The sequence below is a fragment of the Stigmatopora nigra genome, chromosome 2 (genome assembly GCF_051989575.1).
Source record: "Stigmatopora nigra isolate UIUO_SnigA chromosome 2, RoL_Snig_1.1, whole genome shotgun sequence".
Taxonomy (NCBI): domain Eukaryota; kingdom Metazoa; phylum Chordata; class Actinopteri; order Syngnathiformes; family Syngnathidae; genus Stigmatopora; species Stigmatopora nigra.
In genome coordinates, this window is record NC_135509.1 from 2,449,581 (window position 1) to 2,468,084 (window position 18,504).

Consider the following 18,504-nt stretch of genomic DNA (forward strand, 5'->3'; position numbering starts at 1 on the left):
AATTACTCCGCCTTCTCTCTCTCTCTCTCTCTCGTCTTGTCTCTAGGGCACATAAAAAACAAAGTGTAACTGATAGGAAGAAAAGACATTGTTTCTTTTACTTATAGAAGTTTGTTTTTAATCTTCACAGACATGCAGCGGAACTGTACAACACACACACACACACACGCAGTCGTATATTTACAAATCACAGTGACAGATGGGTCCCGGCAGCTTTACACTTTTTGTATTTGATAAGAAGAATTTGATTAGCCTTTAAGTTGCAATTGGACGTCTATCATTATGGTAAAAAAATCCGATTTTATGGAACTTTTCCATCACTGTAATGCTTCTATATTTTGACATGAAAGTGGTTTTGATTGCACTTGTGTGTATTTCAGTAGTTCCCTGTCAACCGTCTCTATTTTTTTTAATTAAATAATTACACCAGGAAGTTAAACAAAGGCCACGCTAGACAAAAATAAATTGCAATCAATAAATAGTTGTAAAAGCTCATAGAAAATGTCCGACATGACCCTTTTTTGCCAGTTCTACGTTTGGTGGAAGTTCCGTCTACAAAGACAGGTAAGAATAATAAATAGATTTCATTGGGGTTGATTTTTTTTTAAAGTAGCATTGGGGTTCAAGTGGGATATTTCATGTGTATATATATTTATATATATACTGTACATATAGTATATATTTGTTAATGAAAAAGTGTATTATAAAGAGTAGGAAAGTCTATTGAATACTGCTCATATCACAATGGCTACCACACCATCAAATACTCAAAGTTATCAAAACTGTACACTTAAGTGGCTCTTAAAATAACCTTGCGTCCAAAGTTCATCCTTTCCTTCCCAGTCGTATCTTTTAACTAAATCTACGTCACCTTTGTGAGTGTCGACGAGGGGCGGGGGGTCTTCAGCGCTGGCGATAGTGTCTCATGAGGGGGACGATGCATGACGGTGGTCCCGACAGCTTGAGGAAGGGGTGCTGGAGGAGTTCCTGTGCCGTGGCTCGTTGCGACGGCTCTCGAACCAACATCAAGTCCAGGAAGGAGCGCAGCGCCGAAGACACCTGCCAGCAAACACATGAAATACAGTTGAGGATTACTTCTTTATACATATACAGATATACATATGTAAAGTAGTAAGTAGACACTATTACATGAGCTCAGATGTTCCTATATACCTCCCAACTATGCTCAGGATTAACCCACATCTTTTCTTTTGGACCTGACAGTTGACAACTTGGAAGATGTGAGCATTGAACCAACTACTTCTCGCTTACCATTTGAGCCAAGTTACCTACTTGCCACCTCCCTAACTATGCTCAAGACTGGCCTACAACATTAGAAGCGTCTGCACAACGATCTGAAGAAACAAAGCCTTACTCGAAATGGACATTTTAAATTGAAGCTTTATAATACATGGTCATATTTTGTAAAGAAAAAGCCTTACTATATGAAATACATTTGTTGTGTTACTCATCTATGTTCAACAATAAATTTGATGGTCCAATATATGTACAATTGTTTGTCTTTATTAATATTTTAAAATGCTTTTAAAAGTCTGAGTTATATACTACTATTGTAAATATGACTACACAAGCTACCTGGTTACAAGTAACATTGCGACATAAATGCGGCCCACAAAGACACCAGAGTTTGACACAATTGGCGGCCTTACCTTGTGCGATTCTTTTAGCCGTGGCGGAAGATTGTCTCGTATCCTCCTCATGGCCTGCAGAGGCGGCTCGTTGAAGTATGGCGGCTCGCCGTCCACCATTTCGATGACCATGATGCCCAACGACCACACGTCCACCTACAAAAGGACAAGACCATGAGGACCATTTACCGCTGGACACTTTTTCTCAAGTCAAGTCAGCTTACCTCAGTCCCGTAAGGTAGCCTTGAGATGACTTCGGGCGCCATCCAATACGGCGTCCCCACCAGTGACTTCCTCTTGGGGACCTCTTTGGACACTTGGGCGCAGAAACCAAAGTCGGACAGCTTGATCTGCAAAAGAACATAAGAAATATATTAAAATAACTTTTAGGCTAGGCTATAAGAGGCTTTCCACTTTGGCATGCTTACCCGTCCGTCGCTGGTGAGCAAGATGGAGTCGCTCTTGATGTCACGGTGGATGACGCCCTGTGTGTGAAGGTAGCACAAGGCCCTCAGCACCGACAAGCAGACGGTGGCGATCTGCTCTTCGTTCATCCTGTCACAAACATAGATAGCATTCATAAAAAAATTTAAAAAGCAGGGAAGCGATAGCAGATGGAAGTCAAAGCGTAGCACAGCCGCTGGCTCGTGCTTGGCCAGCTGGCAACGTGCATTTTTCCGTCCACGCGTGCGTAACAAACGTCACAAGAGCATAAAGCCGTGCTAAAAAAAATGAGTGCATGAAGCATGTTAAAAAACATCACTTTCAAGTGACCCGCCGACAAATAAGGCCGGGAAATAAAAGCGGAGGCGCGGAAGAAATCAGCCAGAAAGAAAATTGTTGTTAACGTCGATATAAAAGATGTTAACGATGTTATAAACTCGTGGGAAGGACAATTAGAAAAACGCTAACACGCTTCAATTTGCGTACTTGATGAGGAGGAAAAATAATGCACATTTTTGTCTTGAATTTTAGCTCCCACGTAAATATGGAATGGATTGGACGTGCGTACATATTTCAATGAGTGTGTTACCTGGTGTGTGTGACGATATCGGTGAGCGCCCCTCCCTCCAGGAACTCCATGACGACCCAGAGCTCGTCTCCCACCAGGTAGCTGTTGTACATGTCCACCACGTTCTCGTGATGGTAGTCCCTCATAATCACCACCTACATAAATACAGTATAAATATACACACGTCAGGAAGGATGTGAGCTCTTCATTGACTATCTATCCCAACACACATGCGGTTGTTTGAAGCGTAACAGGATTACACGGCTGGATTAAAGGGATTACAATGCAACTCATTAGCCAGCCCAAGCCACGCCCACCCACCCACACAAAGTGTGCGCAAATACGACAAGAGCGCACTGATGTATTTTTCGGATTAGCAGAGTAAAACAACAGGGCTAACCAATTTTGACACCATTGTGAGATCACTGGTGAGTTAAAACTTGCCTTCATGAGACGTGGAATTGCAATTTTTGTGGCTTTTAACTTGAAAGTTGTGTTTGTACCTCATTGAAGAGCAGCTCTCTTCTTTGTTGCTTCCTCAGGTCCATCTTTTTGACGGCCACTTGCTTCCCGCTGTGCTTCTCGCTGGCGATGCATACGATGCCCGTGGAGCCTTCGCCGATCTTGATGAAGCTGTCCAGGTACTCGCGGGGGTCACCTGATCACAAAGACCACATGGGTTTAAGACATGAGGCGCCAAAAGTCGGTCTATATTGGCAGGTTACCTGGGTTGACGACCAGTTGGAGCGCGGCTCGAAACTGCTCGTGAGAGACCCTGGAAGGTTGCGTGTCGGAGCTGGACCCCCACGACGGAGGGGGGTACGCCCCCGGGGGGATGTAGGGCGACGATGGTTGGGAGTATGCCCCCTGTGGCCCAAGAGAGAGAGAGTGGTTTCAATACAATATCATTGTGGATATTTGAAATATGAATATTAAAAGATTTGTCCTATGTGTTATGAATTACAAATTAAAATGAAGACTTATAACTATTCTTGTATTCTTAGAGATTGCATTGATTTTTAGAGGAAAACAAATTGACAAAAAAATACAACAAAATATAATTTTTGCTAATCAGTAAAATTAAAAATATCATATATATCAAATATAATTATAGCTAGTTGTAGACATATTTTTAATCAATTTGTGATAAATAAAAAAAACTTAGTTACTATAGTTTAACATTACCATGCTATGAAAATATAGGTGAAAACAAAAAAATAAGTTGGTGCAGTTACTCATTATTTGACTATAAAAATGCAATTTCACGACAAAGTAGGGCAAACAACTCTGGTAAAACAAAAATATTTTCTTTCAAATGTGATGTTTTTGTTGACATGGCACACATACCTGCGGGGTGTACGGCGGGCTGGGCTGGGATGGCGGATGATGGTAGGGTGACGGCTTGTAATGGTGAAAGACGGGCGGGTAGGGTAGGTGGGCCGGCGGGTAGCCGGGCGGCTTGGCGTGGTTCTGAGGTAGCTTGAGAGGCCCGCGGGGGTAGGTGTCGCCGCCCATGCCGCCTCCGGCCGCTCCGCGCTGGGGGCTGCCCTCCCGCGACTCGCCCTGGAACGGGTCAAAACAAAAAGTTCACTCAAGTGCGACCCACCCACCCGCCGCCAGAAGGGGCGGATCGCCAGCACGCCAAAAGGAGGCGGATGGCTGTATAATTACACGCCGCGAACCCTCCTAATCAATCACTCTGCGCAAACGTCCTCGGAAAGCCAAGAGCCCCCCCAACCCCCTTCCCGGTATCGTTGCCCGGCTGGCTGTCAGCCAAAGGGGGGTCTCCTGATCCATGTTGGTTAAACGCGCATTAATCTGAGTTTGGCAGGGTAATCAACAACCTAACTCAAGTGTGAAATTGAATTCGGCGGCGGAACACGGCCGAGAACGCTTTTATGCTAAGGCTGCAAAAGAGAGAAAAGAGGAGAGAGGAGAGGGGGAGGAGAGGAGTGGGGAGGGGGGGTCTTGCCGCAACATCACTTTGTCACTGAGAACTGCTGCAGAGAAAAGAAGGGGGGGAAACAGAGAGTTTATTATTGCGCGAGGGAGAGGATAAATAAAGCGGCTGTGAAACTGGCTGGTTTGTTCACTGGGAGAAAAGATGCAAAAAATAAAAAATAAAGGATTCTGGGGGGGGGGGGAGAACTTGGTCAAAAATAAAGCAGTGCTTTGAGGGCTTTACTTTGTCATATTTTTGAAATTGAGGAAATTCCTGGAATTATGAGGGAATCACGGATTTTAAACTTTTGCAAAGAATATTTCCCTTTGTTTTTAAAAATCCTGTTTTAAATTTTTTGATAGTAAGGATAGCCAAACTAATACTTGATGTATTCATGGATTTAAAATGTTAAAAAGTATACCTACATATCTCCAATCAAATATTATAGCTGAAAAAAATCATGTGACGTTATTGGCCATTATTAAGTCAAAAAATGTCTTTATCTATCAAATTCTTCCGCAAAAACGACCTCCTGTTCCTCCTCCTCCTAATAATGTGTAAAGCATCCTGCATGGCTTGCACTATGGCTTTTTCTTGTTGTTGGGGGTGCTCCCCACGAGCGTCTATTTAGTCAAGCGTGGCGCTTAAATGCTTTTTCATCAAGGCGCCCTGGGATCCACATCAGCAAAGTTGCTGGACCCACTGCCTGGCTAGAAAAAGAAGAGGAGGAGGAGGAGGAAGAAGAGTGGTAGTGCGGCAGATGTCATCACGCTGCGCGGCGGCCTTAATGGAGCGAGGAGAGCCGGCATAAGGACCGGCCCTCTCCGGTTGCGGGTCGACCGCCTCGCCTCGCTTGCCTCCGGAAAACCAAAAAGCATCTTAGCTTACTATCCTCTTGTTGCTGTGTGAGCATTTTGTTATTAGCATAACACTAGTGCTGCATTTTCTCGGTTGTGATGTCACAACCAGAATGATTGGGCCTTGCTGCATGGTTATGGAGTCCAATTAAATTTGAGTTAAATGGTTATTGCAAATGTCAAATGACATTGGTGTCAAGTCGTTTTACTTTTTTGACATGGTGGCCAATTTTAGGGACGTTAATGAATGGCTTGGCCTTGTTACACTAATGTAGGATAGTATTAGTTAAATGAAGTCTGGCTATAGGATGTCCCTTGATTATTTTTGTCATATACTACCTTGCCTGTTCCCCTTGTGTCAAGACTGGGCTTTGAGCGCTAATCGATTGGACGGCGATGGAGAGCCAAGAAAATGTCTGCTAATGGCGATGGGAAGCTGAAACGAACTGCACTTGGTAAAAAGAACAAGTGGGCTGAGGAGTTAAATAGACTTGTTCTGGCTTTAAAAGAACTGTTACATCTATTCATACTAGTTTGATTTTTTTACCCAGACGTGAACTTACCATCAGCCAATTACATGGCAAAAAAAATCAAGCCCACCCACTACGACGGCCAACTTTCAACCCCCAAAAACTGAAGGATTTGGCGACTCTTACCTTGTCGAGGGTCTGCGAGGCGGCCAAACTCTCCGACAGGCGGGGATACGTGTAGGAGCTGTACGGGTGCGCCTGGGCGGGGTTCTTGAAGGGCCCACTCGCGGCGTAGGGGACGTTGGGTTCCTGGAGCCCGGAACCCGAGCGGGACCTCTGCCGGATGGCCGGCGTGGGGCTAGTCTGCATCACGTACGAGCTCTTGGGTCGCTTTTCGTAGTCGTCCCGCCCGGGGCCGTAGCTCCACTCGCTGTCCGGGTAGTTGATCTGCTCGCTGTGCAGGGAAGCGCGAGACGGGGTGCCTACCGAAGTGTCCCGGTAGTCCTGGCTGGAGGAGCCGCCCACCGAGGCCCGGTAGTAGCCGCTGGAGCCCACCCCGCTGCCGGCAGTGGACGCCACCTCGTCCACCGAGCGCCCTTTGCTTTCTAGGTAGGCGTGGTAGTCGGGCGGGAGCTTGCCGTAGTCCGACTTTTGGGGCATGGCGTCCGGGTAGAAAGGGCTGCGGATGGGGTGCGAGTGGCCGTTGTGCTTGGCCAGGCGGTAGAGCCGCCCAGGAGCCCACTCGCCGTCCGCCGAGAAGCCCGGCTTATCCGGGGCGTAGTCGCGGCCGGCCGAGGGGTCCAAGTCGCAGGAGTAGCGAGAGTAGTAGTGGCCGAAGCCGTTCTCTTCGTGACCGCCCGGGCGGGGTCCTGCCAAGGGCCGGGACCCGGCGCCGGCCTGGTGAGCCCCGCCCGGTGGACTCTCCTTGCGTAGTGAGTTGGAGCGAGTCACTGAGATGTTATCGAACTCCTGGAGAAGGCCGTTGATGGAGGCGTCTTTGGGGGGCCGGTTTCCCCGTACGATGGTCTGAAAAAAACAAGAACAGCCTCAGTAACCAAGGGAATTGGTCGATTACGGGGGGCCGTGCATTCTCTTTCAGTTCAGCTGTTGAGGACTGAAAACTGAATGAATTGAAATTTGGGGACACAATTTCAATTCTTTTGGTTTTGGAGACAAGTATGAAGTTAATCATTACTTGCAATGAATGGACAGGCAATTAGATCACATGCTTTTGTTGAATTTTGCGAGCAAAATACGCCGTCAGTTGCAGCCAATGAGTTAACCTGGAGGAGTGTATTATCTGCTAAATATTGACGAAAATCTCATCCAGATTTTTGCCTGAATGACCCAAATTGGAAGCGGATTTGAAATGGCGCGTGGGTAGAGCGCTACTCACTTGCGTGACTCACCCAAAAACATAAAACTCATTTGGGAAATAAAGAAAAAAATTAAAAAATGATCCCCTCTAGTCACATTCTCTCAAACAACATGAATTCCAGAGAAAGAGAGGAAAAGTCCTAAAAGCGCCATATGCTAAAGTCACGTGTTGAGGATTTCTTTTCCAGGCACGACGCAAAATAAATATTTTTTTTTAGAAATAAGTCTCCCCCTGTTCAGATGCTAACATGAAGCCGGCGGTAGATGGGAGCTGCCCCATTTCCCTCGCTACGGATTAGCTTCATTTTCAGCCAGCGTACCGGGGGATGCGCTGTAGTCGTCGTGACGTCGTCGGGCGGATTAAACGTCGGGGGGTGCTCCTCCTCCCCTCCCACTTGGCGCTAAGCCCTTTACACGCCGTCGTCACGGTGAGTCACGGCGAACGGGTAACACGTCGCCGGGGAGGGCGCAACTTTTTGTGTAAATATGTGGTGAGGGGCCTGTGTGGGTTGATTGGGATTTACTGTAAAAAAAGGGGCGGGACTGGCAAGCAATACAATACTTTTTGGGGGAATAAATGATCATTAAGTTGGGATTGGAGGAATGTTAAGTCTTGTTTTCACGATTTATAGAACGGCGTTTACAATAACTTAATTTTGCAGAGCAAATTTGTACGATGTTGGGTGTCCAGGCCCTGTTGACACATAGCAACCCCAAAATTCACCATTTGCATTTTTCCTGAAGGTCTTTGTCATGTAAACCCGAGCTCACTGCCCAAAACAGTTTTCTAATAAGGTGAAAACCTCAAATGAGATTCGTATTGGGCTTAGAATCGACGATAAAAAAATTCTTATGGATTTACCATTCGGTAAGTGTCACCCTGATGCAAATGTTTAACTTGACAACATTCAGGGGTGACATGTCCTGCCACTGGTTTTGGGATATTTGCACGTCAATTAGGTTTGCGTGTCAGCGTGAAGGCAGATGAAAGCTTAGTATATAGCGCATATATTAGCAGAGGCCATGGAAGCCTATTTGGAAATGGTGGCCATCACATTGAGGCGCATGAAAGCCGCTAAATTAGCTGTCAGCTGGCGTGCCTGCTTTGAATCCAAACCTGAAGAATTAAGGAAGGTCTTTTTTACGTGCTGGGGAAGATTTGGACCTTTTTAACAGGTGTTTGGGAAATGATTTATTCTCCAAATTGTCCAGATAAATTTGCAGGTTTGGTGATAAGAATGATGACATTGTTTGCTCTTATAAATATGGTGATGCTTTGAATTTGGTTGCTTAGGCAAAAAGTTGACTATTGAATTTGCGTTGGTAATTGCAATTAGCTGCATGTAGTTTGGTAGAGAGAAATTGTGGATTGTAACATAAAGGTAGCATTGCCTACTCGCTTTTCCACTTTGAGAGAATTGTGATTCAGCATTAGTAGGCGTGGCCTGATTATTCTCCACATCAGCAAGTTCTTTGTTTTGACGGAGTGTCAAGCGTCTCCGTCACGCTCTTGTCACTTATGCTGAGGCGGGAAGGCAGCAAAGCGGCAAGGTGCTGACACAAGAATGCTACATCTGTGCGTCTTTTAAACACCTGCACGCCAAGCGTGTCGTGTCGCCACGCACGTCGGGAGTCCCCGGACTCAATGCGGCGGGGATGTAAAAATAGGCCTGTTAAAATGCTTTGGGATCATCAGTGGGATTCCACAGCTGCTGATTTTATGCCAAATGAAGCCAGCTGTGTGTTAAGACCTACTTGCATGTACATCTACGTGTATGTATACATATGCTTATGTATGTGTATATATGTGTATGTATATACGTGTGTATGTATATATATATATATATATATATATATATATATATATATATATATATATATATATATATATATATATATATATATATATATATATATATATATATATATATATATATATATATATATATATATATATATATATATATATATATGTATGTATGTATGTATATGTATGTATATGTATATATGTGTGTATATATGTGTGTATGTATGTGTGTATGTATATGTGTGTGTATATATGTGTATGTATATATGTGTATGTATATATGTGTATGTAAATATGTGTATGTAAATATGTGTATGTAAATATGTGTATGTATATATGTGTATGTATATGTGTATGTATATGTGTATGTATATATGTGTATGTATATATGTGTATGTATATATGTGTATGTATATATGTGTATGTATATATGTGTATGTATATATGTGTATGTATATATGTGTATGTATATATGTGTATGTATATGTGTATGTATATATGTGTATGTATATATGTGTATGTATATATGTGTATGTATATATGTGTATGTATATATGTATATATATACATATATATATCCATTCCAATTCATTGCCATTAGAAACTGTTGAACAGGAATACTCAGAAGTAATGTTTGCTTTTCTTTAAATATAGTAGATTGAAAGTAGATTTGAGCTGAAATGAGTTGGAAAGACTACTGCCGCATTTGCTGGGGAACATATTGCGATAACTGGAGGCGCTCATCTGCTTCGCATTCACGCACGCCGTTTTGAAATCGCTGCCCTTAGGCTAGTCGTGTTTTTTTTTTTCCAGCAAACGCGTATGTTTAAGACAACAAACCGCAGATGTCGTGGCTTTCCCAATTTCGTCAGTATCGCAATGATTATTTTTTTAAACGTTTTTTTGCTACGCGTCATGCGTTCCATCAACGCCTCCGTAATGGAGTAATTAATCTCCGGTTACGACTGGGCGTCAACGAGGGTTTACATGCGGGCTAACTCAATTAGCGTTTCGGCAAGGACCACGTAATAAAGCCGCTAATCAATAGCCGTGCGTGGAGGCTGCGGCGGCGAAGAAAGCGCGGCGCTAACGTCGGCGGGGTGAGGGAGACAAGGTTAATTGCGTGCCAAATCACTGTCAAGTGCTAGGGATCGCGCCTGGAAATCTTTCCATTAATTTGAATTAGAGGGCTCGTTGCGAGCGGGCCTCGGCGGAAAGCGCCCCCCTCCCCGGTCGCCCCGCCGCGCCCGCCTCTTTACGTCCCGGCGGCGGCGCGAGTCGGGTCGCACTCGCCGTGGGCTCTGACAGCGGCCATATTTCACCGGCTCGCCGCGTTAGCCTGTCCTTTAGTGATAAGCTGTAATAGATCTACTCTCTCTGGCCTGTTCAAGGTAAGTACAGCGGGGAATGGGGGTGTTAAGAAATGGCGCAGGGGCGAGGGGGAAGGGAGAAGACGGGAAATGACAAGGAAGATGTCAGGAAAGCAAATGAGTGCAGGAACCACTAAAGAAAGAAAGGAGGATGGTGTTTAGGAAGGTACCAGGACCAAACAGTCCGGGGACCAAACAGTCCGGGGACCAAACAGTCCGGGGACCAAACAGTCCGGGGACCAAACAGTCCGGGGACCAAACAGTCCGGGGACCAAACAGTCCGGGGACCAAACAGTCCGGGGACCAAACAGTCCAGGGACCAAACAGTCCGGGGACCAAACAGTCCGGGGACCAAACAGTCCGGGGACCAAACAGTCCGGGGACCAAACAGTCCAGGGACCAAACAGTCCGGGGACCAAACAGTCCGGGGACCAAACAGTCCGGGGACCAAACAGTCCGGGGACCAAACAGTCCGGGGACCAAACAGTCCGGGGACCAAACAGTCCGGGGACCAAACAGTCCGGGGACCAAACAGTCCGGGGACCAAACGTCTGAGCACCAGAAAAAGAGGGAACTAGTGGACACCATTGAAGGGGGAAATTAAAATTAAAAATGAGGATAAAGAAAGAACATGTCAGGGAAGGAAAAAGGAATAGTGAAAAGTCAAAGGAAAGGGAAGATGGCAAGGAATCGGGTCAAGAGAAGACAAAATGACAAAAGAAATTAAAAGGAAGAAGACAAGACATACACTAAGGCAGGGAGGTGTCCAAACTTTTTTTTTATACTAGCAGGGCAGTGTAGGGCAGAAAATATGAGAGAGGACATGAAAGGACAGAAGAGATAAGAAGGAAAGCAATGCAATGAAAGTAGGCAACGAGACAAGGTAAGAAAAAGCTTAAAGGAAAAGTGACAATTGCCCAAAAGAAGAAAGCGGCAGAGCTGTGACAAATGACACAACAAGGAGACTAAATGAAAAAAAAAAGAGGAAGGAGGAGAAGGAGGAGGTCGGCGCGTGACAAACGAGCCTCGTTGGCCGATAAGGGAGGGGATTAACCTTGCCGCTAATGATGGGGGGCATAAATAATGAGCCTGGGACTTCTTTTGGGAGTCCAACGAGGACAAACGGGGAATAGGAAACACCAAAAAGAACATATAGCAAGTGTGCTCAGGTTCGTATTGGAAAGGATATAAAAAAAAACTACTGTAAAATACGAGCGCAATAAAAAAAGGCCTCCATCAAGTACATTTGAAAGACCAGTAAGCGATCTGGAAGTGCAGTTCAACCTTGATGGAGCTCTGTGCCGTCTTTTATTTATATATATTTTTTGGGTCTAGTTTACTGGAGCATCGTGTGAACTTTTGGCCGGCTCCCCTTGAACGCCTCACGGTTACAGTACACCGATTCCTGCTTGGTTAGCATTACTTAACCTTGACGTCGTGGTGATTTATGGTGTTTGCGGGGAACATGGCAGACACCGATGCGTATCTGCTGCCGTGCTTGGACATACGCAAAGCTCTACTACGGTCATTTATTATCAGAAAAGTGATTGGAATCGTTAAGCGATGCCTTTGCCTCATTTGCGGAAGCTATTGTCGCGTGACTAGACTGGAAGGTATTTTTTCCATAACAATTAAGGAACTTTAAATAGAGTCCAAAACTAGAAGTGGAATTCTTTTCCTGAAGCGCCCTCTGCGGGAGATAAGCCGTTATTACAACAACAAGATATTTTCTCCTATTACATATCTAGTAATAGTTAGTGTATTACTCTACTTCTTTTTAAATAGTTATGGTACAAGTAAAGTATTTTTCTTTAAATGTATTCTATTAATTTAAATAGAGTATTTTGTTTCAATGAAAATTACTTTTTTCGAAACGTATAGTACTGCATTGGTTAATGTTAGGTATATTAAAAAAAAATCAACATTAACTACTCATATTGACTTACCAACTGTTTCTACACACTAAAGGACATATAATAAAAATAAATTTTAAAAATTATTTGATAATCATGATTTAGCATCATACTCAAAGTACTAGTATTTTCCTCTTACATTCCCTGCCATCTATAATGTACTTTTAGTTCTTCTATTTTAAAAATTATTTGATAATCATGATTTAGCATCATATTCAAAGTACTAGTATTTTCCTCTTACATTCCCTGCCATCTATATTGTACTTTTAGTTCTCATATGAAAGTACTACATTAATTTTGAGCCCCCTTTTCTCCCCAAAACATCTTATTTTGAAACTGTGTCACCAATAACCTTCTCAAAATATTTATAGTACTTTCCTCCTCTATCCATCATGTAATGGGAAAAACAAATGAAAAATATTTACCAAAAAGATATACATACTATATGGGACACAAACAGATAAGTCCTAACACAAGTAGCAGTCACCATGTAACCACAAGAGAGCGCCACAGGAACACTAAGGAAATTTCAATACCTTCAATGCCATTGACTGATAGACAATGAATGAAGGCCTGCATGTATAAATTGCTAAAGCAAGGGGGGTAAAAACTGCTGCCTTTAGAAAAAATGGGGCCAACAAAATAAGTCATTGACTAAGAAGGCGAAGGGCAATTGAGAGGCTTTGGCAAGGCATGCCGGAGCTCCCTGGAAGCCAAAAATCCCCGGCCAGGATGACAAAGTAAGGAGGGAGCGGATCAATGGCATCCACTCATTGCCAAAAAAAATGGATGCTCAATTCAGACTGAGCTCCGTTTAAATAGCAGTTGAAATTCAAGGCGCATTGATCTTATTGACTATTTTTTCCGTGCACGTGGTGTCTGAAAAGTTCCGTATGGTAAGTGGTCTCTAGATAAAATGACCCACCTGTTGTCGTATCTGGCTGACCCCCGGCCTCAACGCGGACCCTTCAAAGTTCTCGGCAAGTAAGGCTTCCTGGCTATCCTGACCTCCTGACATGGCGCCTAAACCCATCTGAAGAACCTTCTACGATCAGGTTTCTTCTAAAAAGAGTCCAGTGGGTGCAGGGGCAGCTGACTGACATTTAAAGCGTGTCGCCATTTTGACTTTGCTACTTCACTCAATGCCCCTGTTGAACTTGAGGGTGGGTGGGGGGCTAATAAAATGACAATATGTTGGTGTTCTAAAACAATGTAAGCTGTAGAATCTTGCAAAGAATCCACCTCGTCTAGGATGATGTAAGGCTGAATGTTCGACTTCCTGAAAATATCCACTGAGATTTCTCCACCTACACGTCCCACAATGCAGTGCATGCAGTTATGGAGGCGAGTGAGTGTGAGGAGGCTTCATTATATTTATATTTAGGAGCTAATTTGAGCTTTTGAGAATTGCTAAAACCAAAATCATAATAATTCCTCCCTACTATAAAAATAGTACTGTAAATATTGAAAAAAACATGGTAGAAAATACATTTCCCAGACCAGAATGAACTTTCAAAGGGGTTTTTGGTTTCTATTATTTTGGTTAAGAATACTATTAGGATTGTGGGAACATGCTATCTTCCTAGAAGAATGGTAGCAAGGATTTTTGGGGGGATTTGGCAAGGGGGTCTCATGCAAAAGGGAGAGTGGAAATCCAAGTCAAGAGCAATGTAGTTAGTTAGTAGATCATGTGTGGAGTTGCACCTAGTAAATGCATGCAAAAAAACAAGGGGGCCAAATGGGGGTGAAAGTGCAAAAGGGGGGGGGGGAGGTGTGTGTGCGAGGGGTTTTGGGGGTCAGACGGGTAGAGGGGGTTCATACTTTGGGCGTTTCGGACGGCTGGACCTTCTTGGGAGATATCTGTGAAGAGAGCAAGACAATTACTTTCTTGTTCCCCCCTCTTCAGAGATATTTCCTGTGGCATATTGCTGTTCTTGGTGCTGGCCATTATGGCCTCCAGGCTTGCTATTTGTCCTACTGACTGGAGTTGGCGCAAAAGAGTTTGCCAGTCGTCGATTGGTCGATTTAGCTAATGTTAAGCACAATATACACACTACTAATTCATTTAGATGACAAGATATTAATAGAAGCGAAACCTGACTGGGATTTTTGTAGTAGTTAACCCTTAAAATGACCACCTGCTCTTTTACATCATTTTGAGAAAAGCCAATTTCTATATATGGTCTTACATGATGATTTTTTGGGGGGGCTTTCCCATTTGATGTGAATGGATTGTTAATTTCCAGCCTGGGGTGAAGGGAAGGCACTTTGGGAAAATATCAATGCTTATCGGGGCACTTGAATTCTATGGAAACGTCTTTGAGTATCGGTGTGCTCGCCAATGAACAACAACACAACAGAGGAGACACTCAGAAGGGTCAGAAACGAGGAGACGCACAAAAAGGAAACAAAATATGGTTTAAAATGGAAAAAATTGGTGATGACAAAAATATGAGGCAGTTTAAATCTGCACTAAGCATCTGAGTCACTTTTTGTAGCCATCTGGTACAAAGCCGCTTTACCAAACGTTTGTCTGAGTCATGTTGGAGTCTCATCTGTTCCCCAAAAACTAGGTCTTTTCATTTATTTTATGACATTTTTTTACAAATATCAGCTGCAAATACCGCTTGTTGTTGTGCCAAATGGAATACGCCAAAAAAAACCACTCTAATTTTATATTGTGTTCACGTAAAGGAGATTTCTGAGGTATCTCCGATCATAAATATAACATTTACCAAGATAGCTTAATGTAGTTTTAAAGTATTGCGCTAGGGTGTGCTTATTAGAGAGCATTTTAAATGGTGACATAATAGTGTGAGATGGCCAGATGGTATGGGATAAAAACAAAAGAGCAAGTGTACGATTGGAGTGGTGTGAAGCCACTTATCACTTATCACGCTCTTATCAAAACGTAGCATTACAAGATTGTCATCTGTAGAAGTCAAATTGGGAGTTAACGGGTCCTACAAACAATGTTCCCTCTAATTCTTAAAACATAAATGTACATATATTTATACATATTTTTTTTAAGTTAGGATTTTATTTACCGCGCACCATATGATGGCTACTGCGCAGAGAAGACGGGAGTAGTGTGCAATAGTGCAGCTTAGAAGGAACATTGCCTACAAGGTAGAAAAAAATGAAGGATATTGTTACCTTCATAGGTGCCAACTGTATGGGGGTGATGTAGGAGGGGTCCACCATGGGCTTAGGCCGATTGGCCGTATCGGCCAGGAGGCTCTGCCACTGTTGCGGCAACCCGGTGAACTTCTGCTCCCGCGGATCGAAGCCCGTGTGGACCCGGTGCTCAAAGTTGGACGGGGCCGAGATCTCCAGCCGCTTTTTCTTCTTGCCAAACATGCTGGAAAACCCGGACGAACCTGATTTAAAAACACAAGGACAAATGGCGATTGGACGTCAGTGTCTGGCAACGAGTCGACTTTTTTAGCTTTAAGCTAAAGTCTGAAAATAATGGTACGGGAAAGAAAGGAGGTGGGGAGGGATGAATGCAAGTGTCTGAGCAACATGCCAGAAAAGAACAAGTCTACTTTGGTTATGTAATTTAAAACAGGAGAAAGTGGGAAGAAAAAAATAATGAAATCTTTCCACTGCGGCGGAACAAAATGTCTGACAAATGATGCCAACTTGGGATTTGACTTTTATTGCGATAAGAGTCACATGAGCGTGGTTGTGTCTCTGTGACAAAATGTCAAAATATCTGTGAATGGTCTTCATTGTTTTTGTTCATTTGAGAAGCCATTGTGTCCAGAATCCAACTTAGAGCACCAATTTTTAACATATGATTCTTACCTTGGCTGAAAATGATCATAACTTATAAAAATGAACCGTCTGGTTGACAATGAACATATGACAGAAGAAAAAAAATGAAAGTGAATCTATCTCTGAGCATTTTTTTCAGTCTAACTCCAAGTCAGCACCAATTTAGAATCACAATGGTAGAAAAAAAATTGGACAGGATAGGAAGATTTTTACATAACACGTCAGGAAAAACCTTGGGAATGGCTATTATTTCCTGCGCTTCACTAGACAAACCTAATTAGAGAGGACTTTTGTGTCATAATGTCTTGGTGTGGACTTGGGGGACCATTCAATACTGGGTCAAAAAAGTAACGTCAAGGCTTGATTGTGGGAAATTGCCCAAAGACTCTTCAAGCCATGTAAATTCCCTCTACAGGTCTCACATTAGATCATAACTCTAAAACACAAAGCCAATCCTTCCATTTTGCGCTGAATGGGCTCAAGTCCAATTCTGCCATAACCTTGTTTCCATTTTTAGCGCAAGGTGACCGTCGCCAATTGGAATATTGACACTTAGAACAGTCCAATAAGAGATGAGAGATGCCAACCATTTAAATGCAATATAAAGGCAATCTTAGAAAAAGATGGGGAAGCCAATGGTTAGCCTAGTTTTGCATATTTACAGTTTTTATTTGTCTTTTTTTGTGCGATTATGTGTAACAAAGCCTCAAGTTCACATTTCTAAATAAATCTAAAAGGGCTGAGTCGTCATCCCAGGGCAAAGAATCTGATTTGTTGCCAAACCATCTGTCACCCTCTCCAGTCTCCACAGGCATTTCCCCTGTTTTTTTATTTAAATCTTTCTTCCTCTATTTATTTATTTTAGCTTTAACAGCTTCTCCAATTTTTACTCCCATAACTCACCCACCTTAAAGCCACACTCTTAAAATCTGCACTTGATTTGAACCATTGAATAATTAGGCTAAAACGTAACAAAATGAGATACAGAAGAGGCCAAGCATCCATAATTCAAAAACGCAGCAGGGGGGGGAAAAAATAAGACACGATAAACAAGCCAGCCAAGGCTAATTATTTAAGAGAGTTAGTAAATAAAAAGAAGTTCACATACTAAATGCCCTCTTAAAAAGATTAAGGCTAAGCAAATGAGGCAATTGAGTGATCGATGGACGTGTTTTTTTGTCTTTTGTCCCATCTGCACTGGGTGGACACTTCCCTAAAGACACACACATGTACTTTAATTGGTTTTCAAAAAGTTTAAGGCGCAAACCTGTGTTTCACCTTCAGCTCACCCTCTAGACACATTTTTAGAATGACAAAAATAGCCCAGGTGAGGTTTATGGTCATTAAATCAGAATTCATCTTAAGGGTAGTAAATCAGATAATGGCTTTATCGTCTTAGAAAAAAATGGTGCACACATTGAAGGGATTTTAAAAATGGGAGGCTCACCTGGATATTCTGTTCTTACTGCTTAATGTGGGGGATTTACATAACTGTAGTTATTATTATATATTTTTTTTACTGTGCTGTTAGGCATTTTTTTATCCTGACTTGTTGACTAGTTTTCTAAAATGGTCAATAGTAAAGGATAAAGTACTTGCAAATAAGGGTTGCACTGTTTACGAATTTTGAAGGCCGTACCAGTTTAAACGAATGGGACGTCTATTGTTGACAAAGGCATTGGAGCGTGGTTAATCGGTCCGATTCTTACCTAGCAACGAATGCCCGTCAAGCCGCCAAAGTGTGGGTGATAAGCCATTGCCAAGTGCTCCGATACGCTCGTGTCCCGCTCACGTGTCGGACGTCCAAGTGGAACATCTGACGGTTCTGTAAAAAAGAGCACCAAAAACAACGAAAAATATTAAGAAATGATACCAGTCCAAATCTTTTGGGGAGTTCACTATTCTTTGGAATTTTAATGATATTAATCTCTTACAGTAGTATTTTTTTACTGATACATTCTATCAGTATTCAATTTTTTGTTCTTTATTTGTTTACATGTGGTTGACCATATTTTGTTGTCATCTAATTCTTATTAACTTTAGTTATGCAAATACATTTAAATAATCACAAAAAGTATAGTACTACTGATCCAAAACAAGTATTTTATACTACTTTTAAATTAATAGAATTAAAATACAGTATGTGAAATTAAAGCACTCTTTTGCCATAATTATAATGATGCGATTTTTCAATTATAATTATTTACAGATTACTACTTGCCTATGGTGCAAAACTTTACCAACCAGCAGAAGAACAAACTTTTCCTGAATTTGAAAAGATAAATTATAATCAAGTACTAAGTAATATTCCAATAAGCTAATGGGTC

The 18,504-nt window shown here is 42.7% G+C and overlaps 1 protein-coding gene and 1 long non-coding RNA gene across 2 annotated transcripts; one reads left to right on the forward strand and one right to left on the reverse strand.

The window, feature by feature from the left end:
* Positions 1–85: 85 nt before the first annotated feature.
* pak5 (p21 protein (Cdc42/Rac)-activated kinase 5) lies at positions 86–18,004 on the reverse strand. Its single transcript, XM_077741195.1, has 11 exons — positions 17,887–18,004; positions 15,554–15,777; positions 6,117–6,956; positions 4,009–4,224; positions 3,387–3,528; positions 3,165–3,319; positions 2,683–2,816; positions 2,078–2,204; positions 1,874–1,999; positions 1,671–1,805; positions 86–1,059 (listed from the first exon to the last, which is right to left on the reverse strand). Exons 2-11 carry the CDS (start codon positions 15,755–15,757, stop codon positions 904–906), a joined length of 2,235 nt encoding a protein of 744 aa, XP_077597321.1. The 5' UTR covers positions 15,758–15,777; positions 17,887–18,004; the 3' UTR covers positions 86–903.
* On the forward strand, positions 2,985–3,636 carry LOC144212989 (uncharacterized). The gene is made up of 3 exons (XR_013329856.1): positions 2,985–3,089; positions 3,204–3,302; positions 3,382–3,636. It is a non-coding gene; the product is annotated as an uncharacterized LOC144212989 (long non-coding RNA).
* Positions 18,005–18,504: the final 500 nt, after the last annotated feature.